The 26,737-nt window shown below is 33.1% G+C and overlaps 1 protein-coding gene across 1 annotated transcript; it reads left to right on the forward strand.

The window, feature by feature from the left end:
* Positions 1-21,841: 21,841 nt before the first annotated feature.
* Positions 21,842-26,321, forward strand: LOC133293638 (monocopper oxidase-like protein SKU5). Its single transcript, XM_061492227.1, has 9 exons — positions 21,842-22,122; positions 22,404-22,513; positions 22,617-22,887; positions 23,001-23,139; positions 23,795-24,161; positions 24,596-24,961; positions 25,063-25,141; positions 25,701-25,900; positions 25,987-26,321. The coding sequence occupies exons 1-9, from the start codon at positions 21,982-21,984 to the stop codon at positions 26,087-26,089; spliced, it is 1,776 nt and encodes a 591-aa protein (XP_061348211.1). The 5' UTR covers positions 21,842-21,981; the 3' UTR covers positions 26,090-26,321.
* Positions 26,322-26,737: the final 416 nt, after the last annotated feature.

Raw genomic sequence — 26,737 nt, forward strand, 5'->3', positions numbered from 1 at the left:
CAATAACTATATTTTTTTATTGTATTGTTTTTAAAAAAAATTAAACCACGTGACAATTTGTGAGACTAAGTAACAAGGCTGATTATTTTTGAAACAACTAATCCACGGAATATAGAAGCTTATATTTTATTTAATTGATTTTAATTTTTGGTCCAGATTTTTTTTATTTAATTTTTAATATGAAATGCATCCAACTAAATGTATGTAATGCAATGATATATTGATATGCATTGGAGCTTAGGGAGATACTATATGATATAATATAGTGTGTAATAAAATTTCTAAAAATACTTAAACACTTGTATCTTCAAACTCCATATTCAATTTAAGACTTTTTGTAAATCTTTTATCATCATTAAAATATATATTCCATAAGACATAGGAGTTCTTCACCTATGCCATTAAACAATGGGTATGAACTTAATTTCTTAGGATAAATCTTTCTTTTTGTCCCCTGCTCCCATGCTAGAGGACGAACCAATTGGTCAATCTTGGTCCAACGTAATTAAAAGTAATTAAATTTTCTTTTTGCCTTTATTATTTTCAGTAGTACATAAATTCTCAAACAAAAAAAAAGCAGCAAGAGAAAAGAAAACAAGAGGCGGTGTTTGTATATTTTCAGTTAGAATTTTTTTATGATTATAAAAAGACCTCTTGATTTTTATTTAATCTCTTACGTTTTAAATTATTAAAAAAATAACGAAAATAACTTTTCTTAAATTTTACTGTTTCTTTTACAAAATTTAAAAAAAATAAATATAATAAAAATAATTTAATATTTTTGAATTATTAATGAATATATATTAACCAAAAAAAAAATTAGGCATCCTTTAAGTGATTAGGAAAAGAAAGGCTCGCAACGGCAAGAGCTGCTAGAAGCTCTCTATGTTCCAACTTCCAAGTACAGGTAAACTCGAAGAACAAAGGCATCTTGATATTCAATCAATTATCTTTTTCTTATTTATATTTAGACTCGAAAAATTTTACACGAATAATATTATTTACACAAACACATATTTACACATATACTAGCTCTTATACATTGCACGAGAATTTTAAATTTAGGTAAAATTTAAAAAATATAAATTAAAATTGAAAATATTGAAATAAATGTTTATAATTATAAAATATATGTTTTTAACTCAAATAGAATTTAAAGAATGTATGTATAAAAAAAAGAATTTAAAGAATGTATATTAAAATAAATACTTATAAAATTATAAAAAAAAACATATACATTGTCGATTTAAAATAGTTTAAATTCAAAAATTAAGATAACAAAATCAAAAATAACATGTATCATTCTTTTTGAGAGAGTAAATTAAAAAGTAAATTACTCTCAACGAAATATACTCTGATTTAATATAAAGTAGTGGGCGGAGCTAGGGGTGAAACTGGTCGGGTCGGCTTACATGGGCCTACGGCTCGGCCTACGTCAGGCCAGACCTGACCTAGTATATTTCGTAAAATAGGCCGGGCTTGAGCCTTGAAAAAACTTGTTTAATAAAAAGGCCGTAGGCCCACTTTCACAAGACTTGCCCTATATTGTACTATTTATTTTAAATAAAATAAAATAGAATAAGTATGCCTTGAAGAAAAAATAAAAGATATAAATTTAATCAATAGAGAAGGATCCATTTACAAATTTTTTTTACAAATTACACTATTTACCCCCGGGAGAACATAGTGTAGTTTGGAAGAGTTTGTAAACAAAAAGTTTGTAAATATAACCCTCCCCTTAATCAATTGCAATTATTTATAACTTAATTATATTTGATTTTATTTTAATATGAATCTGACTTTATTCCTTATGTAGGAGGAACCAACATCTCAAAATATTAGATTGCGTATATAAATATATTAAAAGATTTTTGGGAGAGGTTATATTTACTACAAACATCATGAAGTATTTGTTGGATTCATGTAGTTATTTTAATTTACATAGTATGAATTTATTTGTTGGATATGATGAAATATATGTTATTTAGTTTGAGCATTTTACTTTTGAAAGTGACTTAAATGCAGATTGTATGAGTTTTGTTGTGATTCATGATTCTGTTTGCACATTGAAATTATGATTTTTGGTTTAACAACAGAATTTGAGTATTTTGTAAAGTTGATTCGTGATTCTGCTTGGAAGTTAAAAATTAACAGGCTAACGGGGTATGCCAGACCATTTGTTTTTTCATAAGTGGGCCAAGCCAAGCTAACAGTTAGATTCGTACTAGGTTTGGGCAGACCAAATTGAATTTTTTTTGCGTAGACTTGAGTTTTTCGAGGCAAAACTTGGCCCAACCCAACCCACTTTCACCCTTAGGCGGAGCAGCTCCAATTGAAAGATAAAGAGCAAATTTTAATGTAATTTTTTTTTAAAGTAATTAATAATTTAATTTTTTTTAATAAAAAATGTTGCTAAATAGTAAGAAAGTCATGTCTTAAGTACAAAGAGAGTACAAAATGTTATTAAGAGTGGTAACTATCTTTTTATATATATATATATATATATATATATATATATATATATATATATATATATATAAAAGAATAGAATAACTCATATCTGTCTAATATTTATTATTATTATTATTATTTTGGTATCCTAATATTTATTATTTAATCACAAATAATTTTACCTTTTTTACATACATTTATGTTTTGTTTATGTCACTTTATATATATAGAAATCGATGGTTTTGGCACCAAGAAGTATCCTTTCCAAAAGTCAATATCTACAATAAAAACTTAAAAACTATTTATTACATGAGAAACAAAATTATATTGATGCCTTCCATAATATTTTTGAATATTTTTTTAAATTTTTTTATTCTAGATCATACTGACTTACATCCATAGTCTACAATGTTACACAATTATATTGATGCCTTAGCATAATATATAATTCCAAATTAATTTACTGATTAGGTGGAAACAAAATGTGCATTTGTTTAGGTTGTTGCAATTGAATTTAGAAAGTTTGCATGGGACGTTACTATCTAGAAAATTAAGTTTGCATGGGACGTTACTATCTAAAAAATTAATTTCTTGAAAAATAGTTTTTTATTTCAAAATATTAAATTGCTTTTTTGGACTGACAATTTCAAATTTTAAATATATATTGCTTTGCTCATTACATTGATTTATTTAATTAAAAATGACGAATTTATGACTGAGTTTTTTTTTGTGTGTGGCTATTTCACCTTTTGCTCCTCATTAATTATTTAATAATCATTTTGCCCCTCATTCAAAACTATCTACCACACTGTCCCTCTTTAATCGATTAAGTCAAAAATTTAATCGATTAAATGGTCAAAATAGGAAAAAATCATTGACTTGAAGATTTAGTCGATTAAATCTCCCTATTTAATCGATTAAATCTCCCATGCATAAGGTTGTTCTTCTGATAAAGAGGAAGATTTAATCGATTAAGTTGAAGATTTAATCGATTAAATCGACCATTTAATCGATTAAATATTCAATTTAGTCGATTAAAGAGAGACATATTGGTAGATAGTTTGCAATAAGAGACAAAATAGTTATTAAATAATTAATGAGAGGCAAAAGGGTGGAAAAACCGTTTTTTTTTCCCACGCAAACCTGAAGATTATTATTAGTTCATTTGAAGCCAACCTTGGTCCAATCTTTCACCTCAAGTTTGGTATGTGGTACGAATGTTTAAATTCCTAGAAAACACTAAAAAAAAACTCATAATTATTCAAATGACATTAACTTATAATCTATCACTTGACAATTTAAGATTTAACATGAGTTTTTTATTAATGAAATTCATTGCATATAAACGTTTTTTTTTTAATTTAACAACCGAGAAAAATCAACATGTGTTGAAAGAAAATAATTAGAAACAATTCAGACCATTTCGATAAAAAACCAAATGAAATAATTTTTTCTTTTTTCTAATAAATCTAAATTCTTCTTAAAATATATCTTTTTTCTTTTTAAGAAAATAATATCTTTTTTTTCTTTTATATGAGTTTCCTTATTACTTGGACCCAATTCCCATTTTTATTTCTAATAAAAGTGTACACACTTAATTTTGTCCATACATTTGGACAAACTTTAATTTTTATCATTATATTTTCCTAATACACAAATGAAATTAATAAATTGTAATTTCTTTTGTGCATTGCAGCTTTCGGATCCCCATGATGAGTTCAGGGCCCAGCGGTTATTGGATCAAACAGCCCAATAGTCTCATCAATTGCTATATCTCCCGTAAGCCCCATAAGGCATTAAGAAATTAGGCAAACACAAAGAAGGAAGTTGACTTGGACCTGTAGTGCTACACGTTGATCCACATTTGAAAATAGACAACATGAAAATGGAAATAACAAAAGAAAGCTAACGCGTTTTAAAAAAAAAAATCGTGAAAGCTTATTTTCATTTCATATTAATAAATCATTTCTTTATTTGGAGTTCGTGTCTTTACTGATAAAAATATTTTAAAGAAAGCTGTTATTAAATTGTGAGTGAGGCCGGCAACTTTATAAAATTTGTATCAATTAAATAAAAATATCTGAAATTACACTAAAAAAATATAAAACATAATTATTCCAATAAATAAAAAAGTCAATTACGAGACAACTCATGAATACTCACGTATAATGTGGCCTGCAAATACGGGTAATCATAACCCGCATGAATTGTGGGTTAGACAGATTAATTCACAAACTGTAACCTATTTACTCAGCCCTAATCATACTCTTCTGAGGGGCTGTTTTTTTTTTCAATCGAATGCCTAGGAAGGACTTTAAATGTATACAAAAATCAAAGATTAATATATTTTTTTTGTTGTACATTGAAAGATTAATCTTTTGGCTAAGAAGCATTACAACATAGATATGATATGGTCCAAACAGTTGGTATTTAATGAACACTTGATTTGGTTCACTTTCCATGGATGTTGCCACTTGTCAAATTAGAATAGTATTATCATTCCCACTGCCCAGCTTTACACTCTGTTGTCCAATGTCGACAACGTTTTATTATTTTTATTTTTTTTGGTAATCTGTCGACAACGCTTTTAATTGCATTTCAATCATAACAGCGTGGGAGGTGGCTTCAATTCCTGCTCTTCCTTGCAAGAGTGAAATATATATTTAGTTTAAAACTTGAACGCAATCAAATTTTTTTGAAAAGAAAAAAAAACAAACACACACATATATATATATATGGTATTAATGTTTCTACAGTAAATGTAGATAAGTTATCTATATTCACTCTCAAAATGACGTCATTTTAGGTTGAAAAATTAAAAAAATATAATGAAAAAGACTATTATAATCCTGAAATAAATTATAATTACAAAAATACCTTGATTTCTGCATTAAAACGACGTCATTTTGGGTTCAATGTAGATAATTTATCTACGTTGACGGTAGAAAAAGAGAACCCTATATATATATATATATATATATATATATATATATATATAGGGAAAAGTTATACTTACTACCTATTTTTCTTACTACTTGTTACTACCAAATCTTAACCGTTGATTTCCGTTTATTTAACGGTTAGAATTTATTGCAAATTAAAAATTAATTAATAAGTATGATCCCATAAATTGCAACTGTTAGATTGACGAAAATCAACGGTTAAGATTTAGTAGTAACAAGTAGTAAGAAAAACAGGTAGTAAATATAACTTCTCCCATATATATATATATATATATATATATATGTTTCATTTAATCTCATGATGCATGAGAGAAAATCTCTTATATTGTAGACACGCATGTGGTGGGGCCCGCCATTTACAAAAATTAAAAAAAGAGTCACGATTTTCGATGGGTCTATAGGAGCTAAAATTAATGTTACTAAAATCGGCCCGATCATTGATACGGTCGAGGTATCGGGTCACTGGTTCAACTAGTGAGTCAGTGGTTCAACCGCATGACCCGGTAATTATATGCAATTTTATAATTTATATTAAAAATTTATAAACATACTCGAATATCTAAATAAAATAATAAAAATTTCAAATATTTTAATACAAAAAATAATAAATCACATATTATTATCAAACAAAAATATAATGATCGTGATACAGGACTTTAGGTTCATAAAACGACATCTCTAATTATAAATTAATTCAAAATTTTATGCATAGTACATAATTGAGATAATATTAGTGTTGTAGGTACGTAACTTATGTAAGTCAATAAGCAAAAAAAATATTCAAATATGGCTATTATGATTTTTCTTGAAAAAAACAAAAATTTGGAATTTTTTTTTTGGGACCGGGCCGGGTCACCGGTTAACCGACCGGGTCACCGGCTTTTATAAAAATCGGTCGGGTCGCACCGGTTCTGATGCATGGCCGGTCCGTTGCTTCAACTGAACCGGTTATATGACTGGTTTACTAGTTCCCGAGTCGACCCGGCCGGGTCGGTCCGGTTTTAATAACTATGGATAAAACTACTCTTATGTTGCATAAGAATAGTTTTTTTCAATATATATATGTATAGGATTTATTATTCTTATGTTACATAAGAAAAAATTTATCTCCTACACACACAAATTCAAAATGGGTCTCACTTTACTTTTTTCTCTCTCTTTCTCCCCCTAAAAGTGGATCTCACCTGCATAAATGTGTTTTTAGGAGATAATAATTATCTCTTACTGCATGAGAAAATTATTATCTTATATATATATATATATATGGTTTTTTTTTTATTAGGGTTTGTTTTTTCTAAAGTTACTTTAGATAACTTTATCTAATGTTCATCAAAACGATGTCGTTTTGGGACGGAAATCATGGTATTTTTGTAATTTTAATTTATTTCAGGGTTATAATAGTCTTTATCATTTTAATTTTTTAATTTTTCAACCTCAAAACAACGTCGTTTCGATGAACATTAGACAAAGTTGTCTAAAATAACATCGGAAACTTTTTTCCCATATATATAAATATAAATATTTTTCTCATGTTGCATGAGACAATTTGTCTCATGCAATACACGAAAAAATGGATAGGATTTACTTTTTTCTTTCTCTCTCTTCTCCTTAGTGAGTCTCATCCATTTTTTATGTGCATGTAACATGGGAAAAATATTTCTTATATATATATATATATAAGCTTATCGTTTCTCAAGTTGTATGAGATAACGTTACCTCCAACTACTAAATCATAACCGTACAAAGATGAATCAATGGTGAAAAAGAAAGAGAGAAAAAAAGGGGATCATAATCATTCAAAGGTGAATCAATTAATATATATATATAGAAAATGAAATGACGTAATTTTTGGGTGGACAGAGATAAATATATCTCAAGTTGCTTGAGAAATATTTCTCTCTCCCTCTATATATGTGTGTGGTTTCCAACTTCTCCTTTCGGTGCAGAAGAAATTTTGTACAGCAACCAATTGTAACTATTTATTAAGGGTAATACATAATTATAATATTAAAATTGTTTTTCGGTTGTAATTTACCATATATATAAATATATAAATATATATATATATATATATTTCATCTGTATATCTTTTCTTGTATTTGGTATTTTTATATGAGAAATATAGCTCTCATGTAGTAGAATAAGTTTTCTTCTCTTGAAATGAATTAACAGTATATAGTATGAGTAGTACATAGTTATAATTTTAAATTTTTTTTTCTCTTTCCTCAGATGCTGTTGGCAGATGTGGCAGAGAGAGAAAAATCAACTTTAATATTATAACTATGTATTACTCCTAATATATAATGTTAATTCGTTGCAACTAGAGGTGTTAACGGGCCGAGCCGAGCCGAACTTTGGTTGTAAAAAGTTAAGCTTGTGTTTAAATATGTCAGTCTGATCAAATTTGTTATTTTTTATGAGTATAATTATCGACATGTGACCTGACTTATTTATAAAAAATAAAAGTGTGGTTTAGCCTGTTAGTCTGTTTAAAAAAAAATAAGGTAACAAAAATTTATTCAAAAAGAATATACAATCAACAACACTAGTAATTTTATAAATATTCATAAATTCAATATATATCCAAACAGTATAATATAGAACAAAATCATTCAAAAAGTCTATTTAACCAATAAAATGAGGTGAAATGAATTGAGGAGAGAAAACTATTACAAATACTATAAAAAATATAAAATCAAAATCAAAATAAATATATTAGGTCATCCGAGATGTTCTAAGGCCGAGTTTTTAAATAGAAGCTTTATGTCTTTTTATTAAACGAGCTTTTATACAAGTCCAAACCTGACAATTAATTTTAGACATATAAAGCCCATAAAAAGTTGGGACCCTTTTTATATTTGGTTAGTTTTGCAGCTCATAGTTAGTTACAGAGCTTTTTTTTTCCTCTGCTATATATGAATATACAGAAAAAAAATTTGTTAGTGCGTCGTGCGGGCATGGAAATACATTTCAGTTTTTTTCATCATCTTTCTTTGGTGTCTTATCTTGTAAAATAGTATCAGAAGATTTCTTTTCTATCTAACCTTCACAGTAGCTCGCGGAAATAATTCCAATACTCAGAATCTTAATTAACTTTTGCCTCTATCTCTTGCTGGTTCCAATAATCAAAATCACAACTTAACAAATTTATTTAGGGGATAAGAATAGCAAAGGAGCAAGTAAATTCTAAAACAAGTCAGTGATTTTTTTAATCTTGTAAAAAACCATTCGTTTCAAACGAAAATGCATCTTGTAATATTTTTTATATTCTTGGTCTGATTATATCATATTATAAGGTGGAACATGGATTGGAAGTTGGACAAAGAAGAGAGAATAATTATTTTCCCCCGGATTAACACATCGTGAAGGAAAATTATTTTATTATGTAATAAATATTAACCCATGTTAATTATGACCGAGTTTAGGCACATTCCTTACTTGGCTTGGAAAAGCTTCAATCAAAAATATGCCCACATGCCATCTACCGCTACAGCAGTACTAAATCATATTCCCACGGTAGATGGCTGCCAGATATTTATTTAGTGTTAACTTTGAAAACATTTTTTTAATAATTTTTGTAAACAAGTATTAATTATTCCACAGTCTGTGCATACAATGATACATTGTGCAAGCTTACACCTGGTTTTAATTAAAGAGGTACAAAATATTTTTTGAGGCTTATAAACCATAGTTTATATATACAGGCCTTGCCTAGTTTCCTAAATTCATGAACCTCTTAGCTTTTTCTTCTTCTCTAAACCTTTTGCCAAGATAACACTAGAGAATTGACAGAAGCTTGTGAGCTGGTTGACATGCCAACCTTATCCCTAAAATTAGTAAATATTATAGAATTGCTGAATTATAGGTCACATGGGTGAGAGTTATTTATTCTTCATAAGTATACATTTTTGTTTCGGACAAGTAATTGAAGATTTTGGGCCACCTGGGGTTTGTGCGTGTCAAGAATGTTTAATTCTGTCATATGATACGAGAAAAAAATGGACCATGTCAGGATAATCATGGCGTTAGTTGCATGAGGGTCCTAGTTACAGAAAGGTGGCGTGGTTTCTTTCACTTTAGCTCACAATTATTTATTTCCTTTTCTAAACCCCTTGAATCACGAAATGTTTTCTAATTTTTAATCCTTACACATTTCTCACACGCAAAAGGAAAAATATTTATACATATAAAATTGTGTTATTTTAATTTAAATTAAATTATTTTATCAATAACTTCTCATTCTCTCCCACATTTACTTCTATTATGGGAAATAGATTTCTCATGTTAAAAAAAACATGACATGACATGATTATGTAAAAAACTCACAATTATACAAAATAATTTTGATTAAAATAACACAATTTTATATTATTTAGATGGATTGTTATATTTACTATCATTTTAACCTTATTACTCTTACTAATGAAATACCTCATATATTCCATAAAGTGAATTCAGTTCTATTTACAATTGAGTATCCTATATATATATATACGGGTTCATTTTTTCTGCAGTTACTGCAGATAAGTTATCTGCAGTAAGCCCAATACGACGTCGTTTTGGGGAGGAAATCATGGTATTTTTGTAATTTTAATTTATTTCAGGTTTATTATAGTCTTTATCATTATAATTTTTTAATCTTTCAATACCAAAACGACGTCATTTTGAAAGTAAATGCATATAACTTATCTGCATTAACTGCAAGAATATTTTTCTATATATATATATATATATGTATATATACATAGGAAGAAAACTATGAAGAGACTCAACGCAAAAGAAGGAAAAATACAGTAACATAAAACAAAAAAATATAACTATTTTCTAACTAACTGATACAACTATGCATTCTTGCTGACGTGGCTTTAATGCTTGATGATCCGTGTGATCAGCTGACATGGAATGTTGCTTTTCATTCTCCAATACCCCCCACCACCACAAGCTGGACGATGTATGTCATACATCCCCAGCTTGGTCACAGCATGCTGGAAGCTACTTGGAGAAAGTGGCTTAGTAAGCATATCAGCAAGTTGAGCAATAGAGTTGATGGGAAGTAGATGAAGCAACCCAGATTGAATTTTGCCACGAGTAACATGGCAATCAATCTCAATATGTTTACAACGCTGATGGAAAATGGGATTATGAGCCAGATAGATGGCTGACCGGCTATCACAATAGACTGAAGCAGGATGAGACTAAGGCAAGTGTAGGTCCTGGAACAAAAATTGAACCCATTGGAGCTCGCAAGAGAGACTTACAAGGGCCCTATATTCGGCCTCTGAAGAAGGTCTGCTAACTGTTGTCTGTTTCTTGGAATGCCAACAAACAATAGCAGAACCTTAAAAAATACAGAAACCAGAAGTGGATTTCCTCGTGTCAGGACAAGTAGCCTAATTCGAATCAGCAAATGCTTGAACTCGAAGATCATTCTGCGCTGGGAAGAATAGTCCATAACCAGGAGATCCTTTCAGGTAACGCATAACACATTTTGCAGTAGCGAAGGGAAGATCAGTTGGTTATTAAACATATTGACTCAGATGATGTACTGCAAAACAGATGTATGGTCTAGTGTTAGTCAAATACAAAAGTCTTCTAATCAACCTGCGATAAGAAGAAGAATATGATAAAACAACTCCTTTGTCACGCGAAAGTCTCAAGTTAGCTTCCATAAGGGAAGAAACTGACTTCCCAGCAGTAAGGCTAGCATCATAAATAAGCTCAAGGGCATACTTTCTCTGATTGAGTGTGATCCCACGAGATGAACGACAAACCTCTAACCCTAGGAAATAACGAAGTTCCCCAAGATTTTTAATTTTGAATCTATCATCAAGAAGTTGTTTGACCCTAGTAATTTCAGTAATGTCATTGCCACAAAGAACAATATCATCTCCATAGATTAGCAATACCGTAAAGGAACCAAGGTGCTTCAATATAAAGACTGAATGATCAGCTCGTGCTTGATTATAGCCAAGTGTAATGAGGAAGGAAGATAGTTTGGCATGCCATTTCCTACTAGGTTGATGTAGCCCATAAAGAGATTTTTGCAGCCTGCATGTAAGAACCTGTACCGTTAATTAAGGGAATTAATTAAATAAATATGAGAATTAGGAAATAATTTCATAATTGACCATAATAATTATGACAAGGCTTAAATAATTATAGTAAGTGATTAAGAATGCTGAAAGTCATTTTTCTGACGAAAAGCGCAGATACCGGTTCTGCTACTCGGTATAAATGCGTACTGATGAAGTATCCCGAAAAATTATGAAAAGTGTGTGTATGTCACTAGAATAATATATAGGACTTGTAAAACAAGTTCAAGTTAAAATAATGAGAACTGGTGCCAGAACTGATACTGGCTATGGAAAAGCGCGTACCGGAAAGGTGCTGCGAAAAATAAAATAAAAATATGATAAATCTTAGAAAAATGAGTAGGTTCAGAATCCTAAGTTTGGGATTAAAATGCTAAGCGTAGCAATTAGCGCTAATACAGTGCGATTAAGACTTAAGTGGCTATATATATGATTGTCACATGATCCTAGGTCTAATATTTGCACCTCTACGTAGCATTTGCTGGAGCCTTTGTAGTCAGCCACCCTTGCCACTTTTCTCTCCATCTTTGTGAGCCAAGAGGTCACATTTCCTCTTGTTTTCTTCACCAAATCTCTTTGTGTGAGTGTGCTTGGGCCTTGGGAGAGTGAAAGATGCTTCTTTCCTGAGTTTAGTTTCTGTGTTGGTAGTCTTTGGGGGGCTGAGTTCTTGTGTTGGGTTATGGGGGTTATCTTCTTGGCTTGTGGAGCTCCAAGAAGCTTCCTTTGTAAAGAAAGGACCCATCTTTGTGTGCCATTTTCGTGCACCTTATAGTCAGAATCTTTGGAGCTGGTTGGTGAGCTCCAAGAGCAACCTTTTTCTGAGTTTGAGCCTTGGGTAAGTGTCACCCACCTTGATCATGGGTTTTCTTTGTTTAAAGGTTGATTTTTGGCATGTTAATGGGTTAAACAAGTAACCAATCAGTATATGAACTTAAAAGAGAGTAAAAATGCATGCTTTAACGTTTAGAAAGTTAAAAATGGAACATTGGAAGTGATATCTCGCGAAATGCAGAAACTGCATTTCTGTCGCGAAATATCCGGATATGATATCCGGATATCCATATCCGGATATGGCCCCGACAAATATTCGGATATTCAGAGTTTCCGAGACCAGTAACGGTACTGTTCATCTTGAACTGTATTTGGGGTTTGTGGACCCTAGATTGATGAAGTTGGACTTCTGTAATGACTTGTTAAGTCAGAATCTAAGTGATTAAGGGCTTGTGGCTTTGTGAGAAGCCTAAGTCATGAAACATAAAAGAGAAGCGTTGTCTTTATGTTATTGCTTATGAGCTATGGTTGTTGATATGATTGCTGGTCCAAAACAGATTATAATTCTGCTGTGTGTGGACTTTGAGCTTGTGTGGACTCTTGGTTTGGATAGTTAGCTTGCAGGTAAGCTTTCGTGTCCTCGGTTTAGCCATTGTCGGTTCCACCATACCCCATGGGGGAATAGTTTATATGCATGATGTTTTTTCATGCTTTGATGATTGGAATGCTTTTGAACTGTTAAGTGTAAGGGCCTTATAATATGCATGTGTTGTTCCATCTAGACGAAAAACCTGAGTATGTGGCGTTGTAAGAACCCCACCGTTAATTAAAGTATTTAATTAATTAATTATGTGAAAATAGGAAATGATTCCATAATTGACCCTAATAATTATTAAGAGGCTTTAATAATTATGATAAGTGATTAAGAATGTTGAAAGTCGCTTTTCGGAAGAAAAGTGCAGATACCGGTTCTGCTAGTCGGTATAAATGCGTACCGAAAAAGTATCCCGAAAAAGTAATGTAAGTGCATGATAATTACTAGAATAATATATGGGACTTGTAAAACGAGTTTCAAGTCCAAATAATGAGAACTGATGCCAGAAACTGATACTGGCTATGAAAAACGCGTACCGAAAAGGTGCTCAGAAAAATATAATAAAAATATGGCAATTCTTGTAAAATTGAGTAGGTTATGAATCCAGAGTTTGAGATTAAAATGCTAAGCGTAGCAATTAAAGTTAATACTGTGTGTTTTAACCCTTAAGTGGCCTATAAATACAATAGTTGGGCACAAAACCCTAGGTGTTTTTTTGAAAGAAACTCAGCGGCTGAGTGTGGCTTCACTTTGGAGTTTCTTGAAGTCCTAGCCTTCTTAAAAGTTTTCATTTGTTTTCTCCTCTCCTCTATTGAAACACCACCCTCAATTAAAGCTTTAGTTTTGTTGAAGGAGAACTCATTGTTGAAGATTTGAGTGCTTCCTCAACCTCTAAAGTTCTCATTTTTCTGTTCCCAAAAGTATCCTAGGTAAATTTAACTACCCCTTTGTAAATCTATAATTGTGGGTATAATCTTTGTTCTTTGTTAATGTTGATTCAGAATCTATGTTAATAAAAAAGAAAAGGTACTTTCGCACAGCACACTGTGTGCTACCTCTTCTCTGTATATGGCCATCTATTTTGTCACTTTGGCTTTATTGGGTTGCGTGATTACAAATTGAAAAGTTTGCATCTTTTTACATGAATTCGATTAGTACCTGGTTTACGTTGGTTCATGTTGTTTTTATATATATATATTGTTAGCTCCAGGGAGTCTTTACCGAGGGAGTTAGAAAAAAAAATAGAAAAGCATGCTTACTCTTTTTAGTGTGTAAAGTATTCATATATATTATATATATATGCTTACTTTTAGAATGTGTGAAGTATTCATATACATATATTGTACCCAGGAAGCCAATTGATTTGAACAGGTTCGGAAAACGTGTTTACCCAGGGACACTTTCATTCAAATTCGTGAGAAAAGCATGCTATTGTTTAGAAGAGTATGCTTTCGTTTATATATAATATATTATTATGATGTGCAAAAAGTTATTCTTTAATGGTAGATGTGCTTAATTATATATATATATATATATAACTAACGCTGATATATATATTTAGTTATATACGTTTATATATATATATATATATATTTATAAATATATATATATATATATTTATAAATATATATTTATAAATATATATTTATAAAATAATAATCATCAAGATTAAATAAGTTAAATGGTACATCTTAGAAAGCATATCCGGTTCGAATTAAAAAAAAAATAATAATAATAATATCCGATTGCCTTGGAATTTCAGAATATGTATATTGATACTATGATGGTCATTGAACCAGATCTGTGAGTGCATTGGATTCTATTAGTGGTGTGGACCCTTGTGATACCGAGTTCGAGTCGAAGGAGCATACGGGTACAGGTAAGCTTTCATGTCCTCGGTTTAGCCATGTTATGGTTCCACCATGTCCCATGGGGGTATGGTTATATGCGTGCTGTGTTTTCATGCCTTTGATGTTTTGGAAAATGCTGTTGAGCTATTATATGTTAGTGCCTTATGGATATGCATGTGATGTTCCACCTATACGGTAAGCCTGAGTATGTGGTACATACAAGATGGTGAGGCTGTGGGTGAGGTGCAAGCGGTGTTCCTTGTACTCATGTGGGGTTAGACGTATTCCTGCATTTCTCTGGCCAGTAGATAGTGATAAACATACATGTCATATATATCTGTTGCACTGCATAGTTTTGGAACTGATATTGTTATAAATGCTTTTTGAACTTATATTGCACATGTAAGTGAGCTGGGGATGGAAGATCCTTGAGGACCCCTAGTCTTACTGAGATTTCTTGTGTAGAGATCTCACCCCACGTTTGGGAAATGCTTATTTCAGGTTCAGGTAGTATTGAGGCTTCTAGTGGCAGGAGGCCAGAGCTTAGTTGATTGATGATTATTATGCTGCTGTTATGCTGGATTACATGTTGTTTATGCTTTTAGTTTCAGTTTACGTATGGAGTATTATGTGGAGACTCTGTTATTATTGCTGTTTGTTTGGTGAGCATGGGGATTGTCCATGACACCCAGTCTGTTTATGTCTTAGTCTTATGTCGGGAGTTGTAATAATTAATCAGGATTATTGTCCGGACTCCGAGTGTGGACCCGTGATAGATACTCACTCTTTATTTTTATATTGAGGTATTTCAGTTAGTTGTCTTGCAATTTACATACAGGCATTATTTTTATGAAATTGATTAAGTAATCAACTTGGCTAAGTATAATGACGTCATAATTGGAAAAGAAAAAGATATTCCACAATTTTTAATTAAGCGCAGCTTAATACGATGTAATGTTAACAAACCGGGTATACACGGGGTGTTACATTTTATGGTATCAGAGCCTGGTTCTGGACCGGTGTGTACAGCGGGGACGCTGTATGTAATGTCCCACATCGGTTGGAGAGGGGAACGAAGCATGTCTTATAAGGGTGTGGATACCTCTTCTAGTGTGAGACCTTTTGTGGGGTGTCCCAAGAAACAAAACCGTGAGCTCGACGGTGCTTGTGCGCGGGGCAAAGCGGACAATATCATGCTACAGGGTTTGGGGCTGTTACAGGCGTCATATGTAAGAACCTGCATCGTTAATTAAGGTATTTAATTAATTAATTATGAGAAAATAGGAAATGATTCCATAATTGACCCTAATAATTATTTATGAGGCTTAATAATATTGGTAAGTGAATTAGAATGCTGAAAGTCGCTTTTCGAAAGAAAAGTGCAGATACCGGTTCTGCTAGTCGGTATAAATCCGTGGCGAAAAAGTATCCCGGAAAATTAATGTAAGTGCATGATAATTACTAGAATAACATGTAGGACTTGTAAAACGAGTTTCAAGTCCAAATAATGAGAACTGGTGCCAGAAACCGGTACTGGCTTTGAAAAGCGCGTACCGGAAAGGTGCTCAGAAAAATATAAGAAAAATATGATAATTCTTAGAAAATTATGTAGTTTCAGAATCCAAAGTTTGGGATTAAAATGCTAAGCGTAGCAATTAAAGTTAATACTGTGTGTTTAAGTGTGTTTGGGCTATAAATACTCATTTAAGGGCTCACAACCCTAGATAACAGAAAACCAGCGTGAGTTTCTCTTTGGTGGCTGACCTCCTATGCTGTTCCATTGCCATTTACTCCATTTTGAGACTTTGTGATTATTTTATGCTTGTTTCTCCTTAAAACTTTCTTCCTAAACACTTGTTCTTGTTTGAGTGAGCCTTGGGAGGTTGGAAAACACCATTTTTCTGAGTGATCAACCACTGTTCTTGTTTGTTTGGGGGCTGACCTTGGTGGTTGGGTTGAAAGAAGTCTTGTCTTGGGTTTTTGGTGGTCCAAGTGTTGATCTTTGGTGCTAAAGGGTCAACCTTTCTTACCATTTTCGTACACCATATTCCCAGTAGCTGTTGAAGCTGTTTTGGGAGCTTCTTGAGCAGTTGAACCTCTGTTTTGGCCTTTGGTATGTATACCAACCTTTGATCTTGAGTTTTAAGGCTTAAAAATGGCAGCTTGATGCATATTAAGGTTAAAAGATGATAACTTGTTGTTGGGTGAGGCTTAACACATCTAGAAATGCATGATTAGGTGTTTAAAATCGGTAAAAAGGGAACCTTTGTGGGATATCTTCACGAAAATGCAGAAACTGCATTCTGTCGTGAGATATCCGGATATTTGTCGAACTGATATCCGGATACGTGGTTTTGGGATATCCGGATATTGGATATCCGGATATGTGAATATGTATATCCAGATATTGCATATCCGGATATGGACAGTGAGATATCCGGATATTCTGGGATTGCGCAGAACAGTAGTTGTGCTGTGCGTACAATAGGCTATTGGGGTTTGTAGATCCTAGATTGATGAAGTTGAACTTCTGTATTTAATGGATTAAGCCAGAATCATGGGATTTAGGGCTTGTGGCTTTGTTAGAAGCTTTAAGACTCGAAAACGTAATGAAAAGGTATTGTCTTTAATTTGTATGCATGTGGTACATGTTATTGATTTATGTTTGGTCCATATCAGATTGTGATCTGCTGAGATTGGACTTTGAGCTTGTGGCATTGGATAGCTAGCTTAGAGGTAAGCTTTCGTGTCCTCGGTTTAGCCATGTTGTGGTTCCACCATGTCCCATGGGGATATGGTATATGCATGTTGTGTTACATGCTTTTGATGTTTTGAAAATGCTGTTGAGCTATTATATGTCAGTGCCTTGTTGATATGCATGGAGGTGTTCCACCTATACGGTAAGCCTGAGTATGTAGAACATACAAGAGGGTGAGGCTGTGGGTGAGGTGCAAGCGGTGTTCCTTGTACTACATGTAGGGAATAGACATATTCCTACATTTCTCTGGCCAGTAGATAGTGATTACACACATGCCATAGATATATGTTGCACTACATAGTTTTGGAACTGATAATGATATAAATGCTTTTTGAACTTATATTGCACATGTAAGTGAGCTTGGGGTGGAAGATCCTTGAGGACCCCTTGTCTTACTGAGATTTCTAGTTTAGAGATCTCACCCCACATTTGGGGAATGCTTATTTCAGGATCAGGTAATGTTGAGACCTCAGGCGGCAGAAGGCCGGAGCTGAGTTAGATTGCTGTTATATTATGCTGCCATGATTGGATGCTGGATTTGCATGCTGCTTTTATGCTTATAGTTTCAGTTTATGTTTTGGAGTATTATGTTGAGACTGGTTGTTTACTATGTTTATTTGGTGAGCATGGGGATTGTCCATGACACATAGTATTATTATGCCTTGATTATGTCTTGAGTCTTTTGGAGTTGTAATGATGTATCAGGATATTGTCCGGATTACTTGATGTAATGCTGTGATTTAGATACACACTCTATCTATATATTGAGGTATTTCAGTAGATGTCTTGTTGCAATTTACATACAGGCGATATTTTATGAAATTGATTAAGTAATCAAGTTGGTAATTGATAATGACATCATAATTGAAAAGAAAAAGAATATTCCGCATTTTTAATTAAGCACCGCTTAATACGATGTAATGTTAATATTCCGGGTATACACGGGGTGTTACATCATACAAGATGGTGATCCTGTGGGTGGGTGTAAGTGGCGTCTTGCACTGATTGTAGGAAATAGACGTATATCCTGCATTTTTCTGGCCAGTAGAATATCTTGACACACATGACATGGTTATCTGTTGCATTACACTGACTTTAGAACTTATATTATATGACTGCTTTTAGAACTTATATTGCACATGTAAGTGAGCTTGGGGTGGAAGATCCTTGAGGACCCCTAGTCTTACTGAGATTTCTGTTTAGAGATCTTACCCCACGTTTGAGGCACATATTTCAGGTTCAGGTAATGCGGGGGTTGAGACCTCTAGCGGCAGGAGGCCGGAGCTTAGCTGATTTTTATGATGTTATGCTACTTATGTTGGATGCTAGATATTGACTGTTGCTTTTATGCTTTTAGCTTCATGTTGTTATTGTTGAGAATGCTGTTGGGCTTTGTTGCCTTATTGGGTAAGCATGGGGATTGTCCATGCCACATTGACTCGACTTTATGCTTTTAGATTCGAAGTTGTATAATTGTATCAGGATTATGTCTGATCTACGTGTTGTAGTTCCGTGACCTAGATACTCACACTTATCTATCTATTGAGGTATTTCAGTTAGCTGTCTGTTGCAATTTACATACAGGCGATGTTTTTATGAAAATGATTAAGTAATCAACTTGGCTAAGTAATGACGTCATAATTGAAAGTAAAGAGTTATTCCGTATTATTTCATTAAGCGTGGCTTAATACGGTGACATGTTAATAAACCGGGCATGCACATGGTGTTACACTGCACACTGACCAGGTTTCTCGAGAGGAAGGCCATAAGGTGGCAACATGTAGACCTCTTCATGAAGATCACCATGCAAAAAAGCGTTGTTAACATCCAACTGATGTAAGTAGGGGTGTGCATGGAGCGGTTCATAAACGGTTTTAACAAAAACCGAACCGAACTGGTTTTAAACGGTTTGGTTTTCAAACCGACCCAGTTTTCTTATTTTAAAACCGGTTTTTAATTTTCTAAACCGGTTTATGGTTTATAACCAGTTTTGATTTATAACCAATTTTAAACCGATTTCAACTCAAAACCGTTTTTAAATCAAAACTAGTTATGAACCATAAGCCGGTTATCAAGTTCAGAATCGATTTTTTAACAAATTCAAAATCGGTTTTTAATGAATTGTGCTATTTTTATAAGTAGTCTCTTGTTTCTCCCAATTATAGATAGTTAACCAACTATTTTTTGCAAGAATCTTCATTGTTTTGGAACTCTTCGGACGAAATGATTCATATAGAAATTGTTTCACGTTGTTTTGGGAGTGATTGGTAGAAGAACAATTGAATTATTTTAAAATTAAAAAAAATTGCTCTTCGTTTTCTTAAGATTTATGTTACTAAAAGTTTCATTTGAACTGATAAAGGAAGGTACATGTAGGGGTGTTCAAAATGTCTAAAAGAACAAAACCAATCCATAACCAAACTGCTCCACATTTAAAAAATAGGTTATTTTTAAAAATCGGTTTCATATGAAATTATATTTTATTTTTATAAATTGGTTATTTACCAAACATAAAAATAATTGGTTATCCATAACCAAACTGCTCTACAATTATAGAACAAATAAGTAAATCCGTTGTGAGTTGTCCTTTTAACGGCGCTGATTCATCATCTTAAATATCTCAGAGACGTTAAGTCAATTGATTAATTTTGTTGCCCTTTTCGTTATGATTTTTTAACTTCATCTTTGTCATTTCAAAGCCTTCGCCTTGTCAAGTTGTGAGTTTACCCATAAGTCTGTATGTGGTTATTTATTTATTTTTTTGGGAAAAAAGTTGTTACATTACATAAGAAGTGCTTTTTTAGGATGTGACCTTTTGATTTATGTGTAATTTTTTTTTTTAAATAAATTTTTTCTTCTTGAGTTGCTTAACTTTTTCTGCTAGTTTATTGTTTTGAAGTTTGAGTCAATTGACTAATATAATAGACATGATAAAAGATAATATTTATTTATTTTTTTATTTTTAGAGCAGTTTGATTATGGATAACCATGGATAACCAATTATTTTTATGGTTTGGTAAATAACCAATTTTTAAAATAAAATGCAGTTTTATATTAAACCGATTTTTAAAATGTGGAGCAGTTTGGTTATGGATTGATTTGGTTTTTTTGGACATTTTGATCACCCGAACCAACCTTTCACAGCAGCTATGAAATCAACTACGATTAATTTTTTTCTTTTTTAATAATTGATTTTAAATTAATCCAATGATAATTAATTAAGTAATAAAAATAATAAGACTAAATTAATAATAAATATAACCGCTCACATCCTTGACAAATATGTTCTCTGAAATTAAGAAATTGACGCTCATTTATTACAGAAAGAAACAGTTTTGCTTTGCATGTAAACCGTTTTTCTGGTTTAACTAATTAACTGCATGGAAAGGTATTCCTGTGTCAAAATAAAAATTTGTCGTTAATCTGAAAAACAAAAAAAGAAAACAAAATGTTGAAGAGGAATTGAGGCCGTGATTGGACACTTTACTCGGCCGGAGTCACGTGGTATGCATCATCATCAGGGACCGTTGAGGTAAGTCAAAAGCGCAAAGTCATGATCAGACGGTAATTACGCAGAGCTCAGTCCATATGGGCCCCACTCGGAGAATGGCTCCCGGCTGGCAAGCATGTGGCGCTTTTTATAGAGATCCGACCGTTGTATCGTAAATTACGCCGTTACCACCAAAAGGGAAAGGACCCCACCCAACCATCAAACACCAAACTTAATTAATTAACCAAATAAAACAAATTGCCAATTCTTATACTCATTTCTATATTAAAATAAAACTACCGTGCCAAGTGCCAACAACGACTATACCTCAAATATTAATTACAACGATATTTAGTAAAACATATGCAACTATGTCCAAAAATTAGTTATATCTCAAATAACGTTAACCACACAATTTCAGGAGCACTTTTAGCCTATCGCATGGCCACGTTGAATTATGGATTTTATATTTCTTATATTACGTAATATTATTTTATTTTCTTACCCACATCATAAAAAAGAAAGAAAAAATAAAATGATGAGAGAGAAAAATATATATAAATCCCACCTCTTTATTATATATATATAAGGAAGTAGAGTTATCTTAGGTAACGTAACCAACATAAAATTCTTTAATTATTTCACTTACTTTGTAGAAAAGGAGAAATTCTGTATTTAGGAGAGACAAGAGTCAAATACTGAACAAGCAATAAGGAAGGTGTGAACTGGCTACTGGCTGTCACCCCAATTACCCTCTTCCTGTTGTTTGCTACAATAGAGCTTTTTTTCATATTACAGCTAAAAGTGTTGGAAGAGAGGTCTTCTCCTACCCTTTGCTTCTCTCTCTCTATCAATACTACCCACAACCAGACCCAGTCCCACTCTTGCTTCTTTCTCATTCCTTTTCTTTCCTGAAAGAAATTGATAATGTAAACTTAGAGAAAAGAAAGAAAGAAAAAAGCTACTCAAAACTTGACTTTAAATCTTTTGAGGCACAAAAAGTCCCATACAATGGCTTCGTCTAGAGCTCTCTTCCTCTTTTTTGTCAACATTTCCTTGTTTCTCACCTTCTCTTCAGCCGCGGATCCATTCGTTCCCTACGACTTTGAGGTCTCTTACATCACTGCCTCTCCTCTTGGAGTTCCTCAGCAGGTTCCAATTTTCTTTCTTACATCTCTTTTATCTGTTTTTTCTATTTTTGGATGTGGGTGTGTTTACTTTCCCATGGGCTCACTTTGGATTTCCTAAAGTCTCAAGCTTTACTTGCAGATCTGCATCATGAGATACTGATAAATAGTAACGTGATACTTGAGCTTCTGAAGTGTTATGTGAAGTTTCATTATGAGCTGTTTGCGTAGTTAGTGTTGGTTAAAAAGAAAAAAGCTACAGGGTTTTGCTAATGACCTCTTATGTCGGCATTGTTTATTTTGCAGGTCATTGCTATTAACGACAAGTTTCCAGGTCCTACTATCAATGTAACCACAAACAACAACGTTGTTGTCAATGTTCGAAACAAATTGGACGAGAGCCTTCTCATTCATTGGTAGGATAGCTTGCTGAGTTTTTTTTTTTTTTTTTCAAAGTTTCAAAACTTGAATTTGTTTGCTCACAAAATCATTGAGCTATTTCATGGGCGATTGAGACAGGTCTGGGATTCAACAACGGAGGAGTTCGTGGCAGGATGGTGTTCTTGGCACAAATTGTCCCATTCCTTCTAAATGGAACTGGACTTACCAGTTTCAGGTCAAGGATCAGATTGGAAGCTTTTTCTACTTTCCTTCACTTCATATGCAAAGAGCATCTGGTGGATTTGGGGGTTTCATCATTAACCCCCGCTCCATCATTCCTATCCCTTTTGATACCCCATATGGGGATATTGTCATTCTAATTGGTGATTGGTACACGCGCAATCATACGGTTAGTGTTGGTTGAATTTATGGAAAGTCCTTGCTTCTGCTAAGTGCCAATTAATACTTTTATAGAATAACATGGGCCAAACTGTTTGTTACTGGTTCTACTTTGGAATGTAGGCTTTGAGGAAGGACCTCGATGCCGGAAAAGATCTTGGCATGCCGGATGGTGTTCTCATCAACGGGAAAGGCCCTTATAAATACAACGATACACTGGTTCCTGATGGCATTGATTATGAACAAATTGATGTCCATCCGGGTAAGTTCTTGGAAGAAGATTAATTTGAATTCTGTGACTTGTTTTTATTTACTGACGTGGATGGTATTGTTAGGGCTTATGATTGGTAAACGTCCTATATGACAAAGTGAGAAACTTGGATGTCTCGTTATATAGTTTCTCTAATTTGGGCTTCTTTAGGCATGGAAGCATAGAATTCATTGACTAAAATATACTGGTTATTTACTTGTAGTGAATTTAGATACATTGAGCATAACAATGTCTGAAATCGTGAGAAAAACAATATATTTAAAGATATACTGGTTATTTACTTGTAGTGAATTTAGATACATTGAGCATAACAATGTCTGAAATCGTGAGAAAAACAATATATTTAAAGATATACAGAAGTAAGCGAAGTCATCTTGTTACATGTAGTCTCTTTGTATACTTCTGAGTTATATCTGTTGAGTAATGCACATTGCACAAGGTGTCTGTTAGAAAGAGAAGCTTCTTGTGGTTCTCAGAAGTGTATTCATTATAATTTGTTCCATGGGATGCAACATGAAGTTAATAAAAATCATTGCTAATGTATCAGTACAGTGAGTTTGTATGGGTGTGGGCTTGGTGTTATGGCATTCTTGATAATGATTTACCTGTTAAATATTTTGAATGGCTCTCTCATAATGTTTAACAGGAAAAACTTACCGAATTCGTGTACATAATGTCGGAGTATCAACAAGTCTGAATTTCAGGATCCAGAACCATAACTTACTTCTAGCTGAGACTGAGGGATCTTATACAGTGCAACAGAACTATACTAGCTTAGATATTCATGTTGGACAATCTTATTCTTTTCTGATAACCATGGATCAGAACGCAAGTACAGATTACTACATAGTAGCAAGTGCCAGGTTTGTGAATGAATCACTTTGGCAAAGAGTCACTGGAGTTGCTATCTTGCACTATACAAATTCAAAGGGCAAGGCTAGTGGTCCTCTCCCGGATGCTCCAGATGATCAATATGACAAAACTTACTCAATGAACCAAGCAAGATCCATCAGGTCTCTTTATGCTCCAATTTTATAGCATTATCTGTTATCTACTAGTATTCACTCATGCTTCAGTTTTGAGGAATGCAATCAGATTAACCAACATCTGTTCTTGCTATTTTGAGTTTTCTGTATTGTTTTGGGAGTTTAAGGGAGCTTTATAATTTTGAAAAGTAACTTCTGGACTATAAACTGCATATATGTTGCTATGTCTCAACTACGTGGGCATATTATTAAATGTATTGCAAATATTGAACTTTAATATATTATTAAAACATAATTCCACTAGACTTTATGCAGATTAGATTCTCAAATTATAGAATATTCACTATTTCTCAACTATGCGGACATACAAAATGTGTTGCAAATATTGAACTTATTCTCAAATTTGAGAATTAAAAGAAATTTCATCACTCACTCTTGGAATTCTGTGGTTAATTATGTAGATGGAATGTCTCAGCAAGTGGTGCTCGTCCTAACCCGCAGGGGTCTTTCAGATATGGTTCCATCAATGTGACTGAGATTTATGTATTAAAAAATAAGCCACCAGAGAATATTAATGGGAAGCGGCGAGCAACACTCAGTGGGGTATCTTTTGTCAATCCTTCCACTCCAATCAGGCTTGCTGACCAGTACAAACTAAAGGGAGTATACAAGCTCGATTTTCCCACCAAGCCTCTAACTGGATCACCTCGGGTAGAAACATCAGTAATTAATGGGACTTATAGAGGATTTATGGAAGTTATACTGCAGAACAACGACACCAAGATGCATACCTATCACATGAGTGGATATGCATTTTTTGTAGTAGGGTAGTCACAAATTCCTTCTCTTTTAAGTGCTTTTCCACGTTTACATGGTATGTTACGTTTTAGGAGCCAATAACACTTACAACTTGATTCATTTGATACAGGATGGATTATGGTGATTGGTCTGATAACAGCAGGGGCACATATAACAAGTGGGATGGAATAGCCCGCGCTACAACACAGGTATATTTCTGTCTTAGATATATATGGCTTCTCCTGAACACTAACAAGTTCTAGCATTGAAACTTTCGTGTTTTCCAAAGCTGTCAAATGCCTCACTAGAACCTCTGATTGCTAATTTCATGTTCTCACAAATGTTCCGAATGAAGTCTTTGTTTCAAGGCATATGAAAGTTGAAACTTTTTGCTGCAACAGTAAACTTAATGAACTCCTTTTTATCATATTACTGACTTTGTTATGCTCCTATCGTCAATTCCATTTCCAAATCTTGTATTTCATATATACCTTGATCTTAACTGGTACATCATTCGATATCGTTTTAATCATTATAATGATTTGACTTTTTTATTTTTAAGATTGAGAGTAGTAATGATCTACATCTATATCATTTGGTCAAAGAATCTTTGGTACTTCAGTCAATAAATCACTTGAGCTTACAACTTGCTATTGGGTTTTTACATGTCTTTCATGTACCTTGATTTTACAGCTGCTGTATCATGATTCCTGAAAGTTTTAACTTTTAATCACACAACTGTTTGTTTTCCTTGCCTCTCCCTTCTAGGTTTATCCTGGAGCATGGACGGCAATTTTGGTCTCCCTCGACAATGTTGGAGTTTGGAATCTCAGAACAGAAAACCTTGATTCGTGGTATCTTGGTCAAGAAACATATGTCAGGGTTTTCAATCCAGAGGCTAATAACAAGACTGAACTGCCCATTCCAGACAATGCCCTTTACTGTGGTGCCCTTAATAAATTGCAAAAGTATGTTTCATAATCCTGTTATGCCAACTACCATTAACTTAAGACTCTGGTTGGATCTAATTTTGATGTTAATTGCTTTCTTTCAGGCCTCAAGATATTAATTCAGCTCCATCAATCAATGGGAATAGAATGAAGCTGTTATTCACTTGGTTGATGTTTGTATGTGCCTTAATTCCCATTCTCCAGTAAAAGCACTTTCTGGTTCATCCTCTCGTCGTTGCTTTGCCAGAGGTGTCTAGGCTTGTTAGTGAGGTTTGTGGTTGAGTTCTTGGTTTTGTAAGTCTTTGTTTATATTAATCTTGCAGTAATTTTGACTTGTATTCTTCCAGTTAGCTTAAATGCTTGTGGTTCCGGTTTAATTGATTGGGACTTGTAATTCTTTTAATGCCTATAATTGATGTAGTAATGACAATTATTCACATTATCGATACATGCAACTTGCCAACGTGGTTTCCACTGTGATGATGACCTTGCTCCTTTTCATCTTTATATTTGTGTAATTTGTAGCTTATGCAAGGTTAAAGATATCTGGACCTAGCCGAAGATGCTTCTTTAGCTACTGCTATTGAGATATGACCTAGCCTAGCATTTTTTTTTAAAAAAAGAAAAGAAAATGACCCAGCGGAAGATTTGTCTGGAAAAATTTAGCAGGATTTGCCTTTGAGCTTTTTAGTTGCTTCTGCGAGGTTTTTGTAGTTTGGGCCATTGCTCGCTACATTAACCTCAAGTACTTTTAACATTATAGGTCCATAAATTTCAATAACAATTTCAGCCCACATAAGAAATTTTTCATTGATGAAGTTTACGATAACTATATGCTATGTGACACCGTTTGAA

Source organism: Gastrolobium bilobum, unplaced genomic scaffold (assembly GCF_033153095.1).
Source record: "Gastrolobium bilobum isolate Gb01-03AN ecotype WA unplaced genomic scaffold, APGP_CSIRO_Gbil_v1 utg762, whole genome shotgun sequence".
Taxonomy (NCBI): domain Eukaryota; kingdom Viridiplantae; phylum Streptophyta; class Magnoliopsida; order Fabales; family Fabaceae; genus Gastrolobium; species Gastrolobium bilobum.